A 10264-nucleotide genomic window follows, 5' to 3' on the forward strand; every position below is an offset into this window, starting at 1 on the left:
AATTATTAACCTGCAATTTATTGTAAATTTACAGTCAAATAATTAACAGTGCATAATAAAAAGTTCTGTATGGTTAATTCTACTTTGCCTTGCTCCAATCTCTAGTCTGGCTCACTCCACGAAGAATCGTATCTCTTTCTTTTTTAGCAGCTCTCTCTCTCTCTTTCTCTCTCATGCACTCACCTAATCCCACCCCCTAAAATGCTCTTGACCCTGTTACTCGTCTCTTTTACCCGTGTGTAGGGGTTTCATACAGGGGGCCTCAGGACTTGGTCTTGTCTGTTCTGGGTGGCGGGGATCACAGGTCCTTTCTCATTTCATTTTATGACGTAATTAGTCAATTTGTTTTAAATTCATTGGAACTACATTTTTCCCTTCTTAAGTACTGAATCATGAAGTGGAACCTAGTGTTCCTTGGGCTCCTTCTGACCTTCGGGCAGCTGTCATGGGGGCAGAAAGGTATGGACATCCCGGAGTACGATGGAAAGGACCGCGTTCACGACCTAAATGCCAAGAATTACAAGTCTGTGATGAAGAAATATGACGTGATGGTGGTGTACTACCACGAGCACGTAGGATCCAGCAAAGTCGCCCAGAAACAGTTTCAGATTGAGGAGCTGGCCCTTGAGGTGGGTTTCACTCAGAAATTGGCCAAAGTGGAGAGAGTGTGATGTTAATGAACATCCTTTACCAAAAGTCATCTGTGAAAGGTGGAGTGCCATTTAGAGTAGATTATCATATTTGCTATTGTTTTAGCAAAATATGACTTTATATGCACACCTGAAATATGCTTGCTACTGATATCACTCATTTAGATAAAGTGTGGCTAAAGTCTATTACTTGTGAGCTTGGCACATTGTGCAGTGTTTTAATAAGCGCAGAATATATATGAACATAAATTCTTGTGAATCATTGTCAAAACCATTTCATGTTAACTAACTCTGTTAATAAAATGAAAACGTATCTTTAAAAACTTAAATTATAATAAATAGTTAATAGGTTTAACCTGAAGTGCTAAAATTACTAAAACTGAAATGAAAACATATATAAATATGAATATTTATTAAAACGAATTAAAAATGGCATGCATAAAACAAAATTATAAAAAAATATATATCAGCCCAAAAATATAAACACAAAAGGCATTTTTTAGAAGGTTAATAAATATACAATAGTACACAGTAAAATAACAAGGTTGTGTCTTAATTTATATTTTAGCCACAGGTTAGATACATAGCAGGTTCTAAATATAAATGCCACATTTAAACAGAATGCAAAACTAAATATTTAGCTAAAAGTCAAATGTTTTGCCCCTTGAGCAATTTCAATCAAAGACTCATTAAGCCAGAAGAAAAGTTCATCTCTACAGGAATTGATGTGTGGCTATTTATAGCATGTAGTATTTTACTTGAGCACTTTATATAGTTCTGCTGGCTCATGCACTATAAAAAATCTAAAGTTGAGAAAATCTCAGTTTTGAGTTTTCTCAACTTGAGTATACTAATTTGCATTCAGTATACTGTAATTTGCATTAATGTATCTTTTTGTGGGTGGCTGAAACAGCAATTGACTTAGTATTAGCCATAGTTTTGATTGCTTAACATTAATAGAGGACAGTTACAAATTAATTAAATTAATGATATACATCAGATGCTTTGCTCTATATCAGAAGGAACAGTACTCTACCAGAGCCAGAGGAATGTGGGGCCTGTTACACCAGCCATGAGAACACTCTGGACTATGGCATCTATGTTCAGAAAAGTGCTGATGCATCACAACGTATATTTGCACCCTGAGCATAAGCCTCGATGGGTCATTTTTCAAAGGAATTTGTTTTTCTTGAAAGATCTCAGTTCATTTTCACTTGGGATTTTCAACAGGCCCACATGCAAATACTAAATCTAATGTTTAAAAAAAGATTATGTAACGTACTACAAAGTAGCATTTGTAGCATTTTGAAGCATCATTACTAATTTTCTGTAACAGTACAGTATGTAGAAACTGAAGGACAGGGCCCGGGGCCAAATCATGAGTAACACTGTATTATATTGCATGAGAAGACAGATATTAGCCAGCTGTTGACAACAGTGTTGTTATTGTTAACTAAAACAGAATAACCAACAACAAAGATTAGCCTAATTTAAAAAAAGAAAAGATTTAATAAAAGGTAATACACATATTAGATGCTTTTTATAGAACTGCTAAAAGCTCAGCTGAACTTGTTTCAAAATTGATGAGCTTCACATTGTTATCAAATTGATTCTGCTATTTTACTGTAAAGCTCCTGTGACTCAGTCTGTAATGTAAAAGTGCTTAAGAAATAATGGTGACTTTACTTGAAAAAACTCAAATGATCTTAAATGACAATGAGATGTATTACCCTGGCGACTAACTGAAATAAACTGGAAATAAAAGAAGCTGAAGTACTGAAATGACTAAAACTGAAACTAAACTAATAATCATAAAGCTAAACAGAAATGTTTTCAAAAACCAAAAAACTAAATGAAAATATAAAAATAAAAGCTAATTCAATTAATAAATACTTCGTAAATAATACTAAAATAACACACAAAACAACAACAATTCACATCACTTTTGTTTCAGATCAACGTTTCAGCTAAACATACCAATTATAATATGGATAATGCCGCAATCAATCCCAGTCACTCATTACATTAGCATCTTCCTTTAAACTCTCAGCAGGCAGAACTCACCCCATGTGATCAAAAGGTTATGATGCCATCGTTTAGCCATGCTGTCACTTCCTGCATTCAACAGTGGCCTGTTGTGATTAAGGCCTTTGTGTGTGAGCCACAGTGCAATCTTAAAGAAACAACAGATATTGATATATTGTGTTCGTAGTGTGCGGTGACATTATTTGAGTACCTGTATGTCTAACTTTTTGATGTTGAGTTAGACATTGTGCTTTTTGGGAGCAGGGCCAGAACTTCCAATTGCCTGACCTTTTAATTTAGTGGATTATTATTATTATAGTTGTTGTTAAAATAAATAAACAATTACAATTAAATAATAATAATAATAAATGATTATTATTAGTATTGTTTTTTTTTTTTTTTTTGTCATTTAATATATGTGGTTGAGGATTAATATTTGACCCTCATACTGGTCTAACCAGTTTGTTTAATAGTTTTGTTAACATTGTCCAATATAAATGATCAGCCATGCATAATGCACAACCTTTTTCTTGATAGGACTATGATATGGGGGTAATATTTTCTGTAAAAATCCCCTGTTTAAAGGCGCAGTAGCTGTGGGGTTTTGCGTATGTGCCTTTGCTCACTAATATAGAGCAGTCCAGTGCTGATGTAATGTAATGGGAGTTATAATAACTTAGAACAGCTTGTGTGCTGTGTGGATGCAGGAGTTTCTAGCATGAAATCTGCAGTGTCGGCTGAGAGGTCTGAGTGTTGGGCACAGTACTGTACATGTCAGCGGATCCCAGTAACTTGAACGTCACCACCATCTTGCCAAAATAGTCTTGGTTGGTCTCTGCAGCAGCGCTAATTATAGTCGGCTCTGCTGTCATTGCTGTTTGTGTGCTACAGGCCACTGTGATGCTCCATAACAGAAGATCTGCTTTCTGCCCTTATAGAAACACTTTCTTTACACCAACCAGCGCAGGGTGATCTGGTTAAATTTCCTTTACAAATGTTGGTTAATAATGTGTTTACTTACAAACATTCCTTAGGCCTCTGAGTAAACCTAGTTATAGATATGATACTGAGCTCTCAGTCCTGTTGTTGGAAAGCCATATTTAGATTTGTTGGTTGTTGTAACTGAATTATAAACTGATTATTATTACTGATTTAAATATCTCTGAATTGTTGAATATATGCCGTAATGAAAAGATATGAAGGTATGGCTAAGTGAGATGGAGAGATGCAAAACGGCAGAAGAAGGGTGCATTATACTGTGGCTGTGTATTGGATTAAACATCTCCTCCTTCTTCCTCTATCCTGATTCTGATTTGACATAAGCAAACTCTATCAAGATTCATTGCAAAAATCCTCTCTTGTTGACTCATGGCTTTTTGTGGGTCACCTTATATAGCCGTGGTCTATTTGGCCTTAAGCCTTTAGCTGAGTTTAGCCCAAGATTTGATTAACAGACATAGATCCCCCTCCTTTTAAACTAGTGTGTTGCACTAATGCATAGGAATAAAAAAACATATAGGAAAACCATGATACACAAATACAGATAAGAATTTAACTCTTAAATATTGACGCTAATATTACAAATAAACCAGAAGAACAGCACATTTAAATAAATAGAACACTTTGATAAACCTTAAAAAGCTTTCATTAGTTCCAGTATTTTCAAAATTAAAATTAATTTAACCAATTTCAAAGCTATGCGACATTCAACTTGATATTTCAAGTGAGTTTAATCAAATTTCAGTTTAAATTAGTTGTACAATCAGTTTGAATGTACATCCACAAATTTAAAATTACCTCTTACAAAAGTATAAACTTTTTTTTTTTTTTATTTTGCCATGCAATTACTGTGAATGAGAATGGAAGGTTTCAAGCTGCACCAAAAAAAAAAATCAAAAACATCCATAAAATTCATGCACTGAATGCCAAGTCTCAGACTGTAAATCTAATTCATTATTTAAAAAAGTTCTTCTTGGCATGTTAATTAGAGAAACAGCAATATACGATTCTTCAATCATTATTTTTTTGCCAGACCTTCACAATGATCTGAACTGGACATTCTGATTCATTTATTGATTTGATTTGGTCATGACAGTTAATGCATAGAGACCTACGCATATGTCACATGAGGTGCATTACATAAGCTATCTGACATAATGGATCGGACGACGTCTTCAGCAGCATCTGACCATTAACCGTTCCAAGATGGTGGACGTGTTGACATATGTGAACCAGTCAAATGAGGGATCTACGTATAGAGTATATCTATACATTAACAGCTTATTTTAGGGGAAAGCTATCAGTGAATAATGACTTCAAATTCAGCCTGTTTTTCATACAAAGCTGTCACATGACATCACTTTATATGCTGCCTACTTTTAATACTGCCTGACTTTCTGATATTTGTTTAATTTTTTCTGAAGCTTAAAGGATTGAGTCCCAGTGTAGTCTTTGTATAAAGAAGAGCAACCAGCACATTGCTTCTCCTTTTGTGCTGCATGGTAGATACAAATTCAAACAGGTTACTGACAATTTAAACTTCACAATTAATTTTTTTAAAGTGAGATATGTGTGAGTATGTAGGCTATATGAATTGGTTCTTCACAGTGGCTGCACCTGTCACCGCGCTAGCACCCTGTTACTCCAGATCAGGAGGCACATGTTGCGCTGTGATTGGTGGAAGCAGCTGTCCATCAAACGGGTCAAGTTTCACACCAATTTAGAAAGTGCAGGGGCAGCGCTCTTGATGACTGCTTTTATGGATGTAAGACTGTGGACGAAACTAGCCACAGTTCTTACAGCACAGCCTGAAATATCTGTGCAGGCAGAAAAAATTTTTCTGTCCTCGTCCAACACGCTGTGTTTGTACTTAGTTACCAAAACCAGGCTGATAATGAATACATAATGGTTGTGCTGATAGGACAAACAACCTCATGAGCTTAGAACAATAAGTCACTTTACCTTCGTGTTTCTGAATGAACAGGAACTGCCCTTCATTTGAACCGGGTATATGTTAGGGCACCACTAACATTTATTTAAACATTTCAACTAAATCACACATGCTGTTTAAAGGAGCTGTTGGACATTATATATTTATTTTTTTTGTTACACAGCTTGCTGCACAAGTCCTGGAGGATCTTGACGATGAGGACATCGGAATCGGCCTACTCGATGAGAAGACAGACAAAGCTGTTGCCAAGAAATTAGGTATATATATTCAAGGAACACTTAAATATTACCATAACTGCAACGTGAACTGATCTACTCCATGGTAATATTAATTTATGGATTAAGTGGTATATTCCTACATTTTTGAACAAACAATTATCTTTCACACTGCAATAATAATAATAATAATAATAAAACACAAATTTTTGTTTATACAAAACCTTTACGTAAAATGTTGATGTTTATTTATATCAGTGGAAGATATTGTTGATGTGTTTTGGTTTGTCTCTTCTGTAAATAAATCCATGTATGTTACTGTAGATTATGGAAAAAGTATTAGACATAGGTCAAAGGTCTTTTTTTTTTTGACATTTCATTTAAGTTGAATTGCATCTGATTGTCTGTTTTCTGGTGAAAATACTTTAAATTATCATTTTTTCCTGTTTCAGGCTTTATTTCATGCTTTATTTTCCTCTGGTACAGATTACTTGTTAAACTTTAGGATATCAGCAGAATAACCATGACCTCTGGTGGACATTTCACTCGTGGTTTTCACAGGTTTATTTCCATTTTTTTGCTCTTCAGGTCTGGATGAGGCTGACAGTATCTACATCTTCATTGAGGATGAAGTCATTGAGTACGATGGAGAGCTTGCTGCGGACACACTGGTGGAGTTCCTCTATGATGTATGTGAAAAAAATTTTTTTATTTACTTCCTGCAATTCTTTGCCCTGAATTTTTCTCTTTCTTGCACATGCACACTTAGTCCTCAGTGTCAGGAGTCAACTTCTTGTAATCACCTCCATTTCTTATCAACTATTTTCCCAGGTCATTGAGGATCCAGTTGAGATCATTGACAATATGCGAGAGTTGAAAGGTTTTCATAATATTGAGGAGGATATCAAGCTGGTGGGCTTCTTCAAGAGTCAGAAATCTGAGCGTACGTATCCTAATGGGCTCCCCCCCCCCACAGATAGACTGTTTGAGAAGTTCACCTGTGGTCTTGTGATTTTTAGACTACCATGAATATGAAGACGCAGCAGAAGAGTTTCATCCACACATCAAGTTCTTTGCCACCTTTAGTCCAAAGGTAACTAATGTAAACATCTAGTATTAGTCCTGCTAGTATTAGAAATCTACCAATTGGATTGGACTTTCTGGTGATATTTAGGTTTTATATGTTATCTTATCTCCTCTTGATCTTTTTATTTATGCTAAAAGAACTGTAAGCAGTGGATTTTTAATAAACAAATTAACTTTTGCTTGCTAAAACTATATATATATATATATATATATATATATATATATATATATATATATATATATATATATATATATATATATATATATATAAAACTATGCAATCCCTGTTTGCAGGTTGCTAAGTCTCTAGACTTAAAGTTGAATGAGGTGGACTTCTATGAGCCCTTCATGGATGAACCCGTCGTCATCCCTGGTAAACCCTACAGTGAGAAGGAACTTGTTGACTTCATTGAGGACAATGACAGGTGTGTTGACTGATGTGGAAAATGCTTCATATTGAGAATAAAATTATTAGTGAACATGGTTGGAAATGTCTCCACAGGCCAACACTGAGGAAAATGCAGCCATACAACATGTATGAGATCTGGGTAAGCTGATGCTGTGTCTGTCAACAGTTTTTTTTGTTTGTTTGTTTTTCTCGGTGCTTGCAAGGCAACACTTGATATTGCTGAAACATTCTGTTTTTCTTCTTTTTTTTTGGACAGTTTGCTACAATAAATTCAGCTTGAACCATACATACAGAATTGTTTCAAAGTTTGTTTTGTTGATAATTTCACTCTGCCACTGAGATGAATGGGAATGCTAATGGATAGCTCTCTCCAGGTATTACAGACCTCCTTGATTTAACCGTCTATAGTTTAAGGGGGGGGGGTTGAAATGCTCGTTTTCACTCAATATCCTGTTAATCTTGAGTACCTATAGAGTGGTACTGCATCCTTCATAACTCCAAAAAGTCTTTAGTGTTATTATATTCATAAGAGAAAGATAGTCTGTACCGACTTTTCCCTGAAAAACACGAGTGGCTGGAGGCGTGACGTGTGGGCGGAGCTAAAGAATCACGAGCGCGAGTAGGCTTTTGCGTTGAGAGCATTTGGAAGCTGTGACATTACCGTGAGGACAAAACCAACCAAAACCAACTCCGTTGATGCTCTGTAAAAATAAACTCCATCCACTGGTCCCTTAATGCAGTTTGTTTTGGTAATCTGTGCAGGGTTGTCTTGCCCTGGCAACCAAAAACACACTTCTTTTGTGACAGTTCGGTCTCTCGCTCTGATCAGTGAATGTCTCTGCTCTGCTATACGGGAGCGCGCGCTCTTCCGGCAGAAGTGCCATTAGGACCCATATAAGGAAATTCTGCTCCATCTAACGTCACACAGACCCATACTCGAAAAAAACTTTCCGAAACTTGTGACAAACCGGAAGGAGTATTTTGGGAACAAATGTACTCCTTCAAACGTACAACTTAATTTTTGAAACTGTCCATGTTTAGCATGGGAATCCAACTCTTTAACAGTGTAAAAAACTCAGTATGCATGAAATAGCATTTCACCCCCCCCCCCCCCCCTTTAATGCTATATAATAGCATTCTATAATTTAGGGTGTGTAATGAAAAGTATGGTGATGTAAATATACGTTGACGTTTTTAAAGCTACACTATGTAACTATTTGGCCTTCCAAACTATATCTTTACTTTATCCAAATACACCTGGTTAACCTACAATACTGATTTACACTGTCCCATTGGGACAGATTTCACAGGATAATTGTATACATATGTCATTAGCCTCTGGGTAGAAGCTGAAGGTTTCTTGTTACAACAAATGAGCCATAGATCATTCAAAACAGAAAAAAAAACACATTAATATAGTTGACTAAAATTGAAAAAAATCGAACTATCATAGAATTTCAACAATACTAAAATAGCTCTTTACTGTATATCTGGGTAGATCTGCATGTCAAAACACAACAAACCAAAATCTTCAATAAAACTTTAGCTTTAGCGTTTTACCACAAAAGGGATCATTCACATGGTGTAGCATTCAAAATAAAAGTTTTTTTTTTTATGTATATTTATCAAGATAATTTTTGCAGTTATATGGCATCATAGTCTGTGAAAAGGGTCCATATCTTTCAGAAAACACTTTTCTTATGCTGCCTTGCAAGCACTGTGATTTCCTTCAGGACATAAACATGCAGTATATTCACAAGATGATCTCTTAGAAACTGTTGCTAGACTTACAGTGCCCTCCATAAGTATTGGAACAGTAAAGACAAAATTGCTTTCTCTGATGTGGAGTCATATTTGGAGTCAAATATGATTAAAAGATGAATATGCGACAAAACTACAGAATGTCACATTTTATTATAACTCTTGGTCTTATGTTTTGAAATGCCTTTCCCCAGCCTTTAATGCAGCCAATTCCAACTGTTGCTTGTTTTGGGGAGTTTCTGTCTTAAGTCTCCTCTTATGCTGGAGATTGATTTGGGCAATCTAAGACTTTACATTTCTTTGCCTTGATAAAGTCATTGACTGAACTGGCAAGGTGTTTGGGTCATTGTCCTGATCCAAAATTAAGTGCCTTCTATAGAGTTTGGTGGCATTTTCTTGAATATTGGTAGCCAAGATGATTTTGTACCCTTTAGAAGTAATTCTGCAACTGCCATTATACATGAAGTCATCATTAAAATGAAGAGGTCCTGTTCTAGAGACAGTCTTGCATGCCCATGCCATGACACCACCTCCACCAATCTTTACAGATGAGGTTGTATGCGGATCATTTGCAGTTTCCTTTTTTCTCCACACTTTTGCTTTCCGATCACTTGATAAAGGTTAATATTTGTCTCATCAGTTCATCAACTCAGTTCCAAACCTCTACTGGCTCACATTTGTGAATAATCTTGCCCTTCTATTTTTGTTGCTGACCTTGCTGTGTAGCTTCTGTAATTCTGCGTCAAATTCTCCTGCGGGCTGTAGATTGACAGAGCTTCACCTAAGCTTTCTGGAGGTTGTTGGTGATGTTACAGACATGTATTTTAGGGTTCATTTTCACAGCTTTTATGATTTGTCTGTCATCAACGACAGTGTTTTTCTCAGCCGATCAGGTCATTGTTGGTTGCTGATGTTGCCGGTAGTTTCCAAACTCTTGATTTTTCCATGCCCTTTGTTTTTTCTATAGTTCTAATTGACTTAATCTTTTCTTTTAGCATCCAAATTGCTTGCTTTTCTTTCAGAGTCTGCTTACTCATCTTCATCTTGGTTTGTGTGTGACATCATTGAATGGAAGACTTAGAATGCAGAAGCAATGGATGTAACTGATAAGACACATTCCCTGCTTTTAATGTCTGAAGAATTAATGCAACAGAACACAGCTGAACAC

At 35.8% G+C, this 10264-nt stretch overlaps 1 protein-coding gene across 1 annotated transcript in view; it reads left to right on the plus strand.

Moving 5' to 3' along the window:
* The first annotated feature begins 158 nt into the window (after nt 1-158).
* The window catches only part of LOC127950356 (calsequestrin-1-like), a 12818-nt gene continuing 2712 nt past the window's right edge, over nt 159-10264 (plus strand). The window contains exons 1-8 of the mRNA XM_052547347.1: nt 159-304; nt 384-629; nt 5789-5882; nt 6429-6529; nt 6672-6783; nt 6860-6933; nt 7221-7351; nt 7429-7474. Coding sequence (XP_052403307.1) covers nt 393-629; nt 5789-5882; nt 6429-6529; nt 6672-6783; nt 6860-6933; nt 7221-7351; nt 7429-7474 — 795 coding nt within the window. The 5' untranslated portion in view covers nt 159-304; nt 384-392. The remainder of the gene's footprint in view (nt 305-383; nt 630-5788; nt 5883-6428; nt 6530-6671; nt 6784-6859; nt 6934-7220; nt 7352-7428; nt 7475-10264) is intronic.

This window comes from Carassius gibelio, chromosome B2, assembly GCF_023724105.1.
Source record: "Carassius gibelio isolate Cgi1373 ecotype wild population from Czech Republic chromosome B2, carGib1.2-hapl.c, whole genome shotgun sequence".
Classification (NCBI taxonomy): domain Eukaryota; kingdom Metazoa; phylum Chordata; class Actinopteri; order Cypriniformes; family Cyprinidae; genus Carassius; species Carassius gibelio.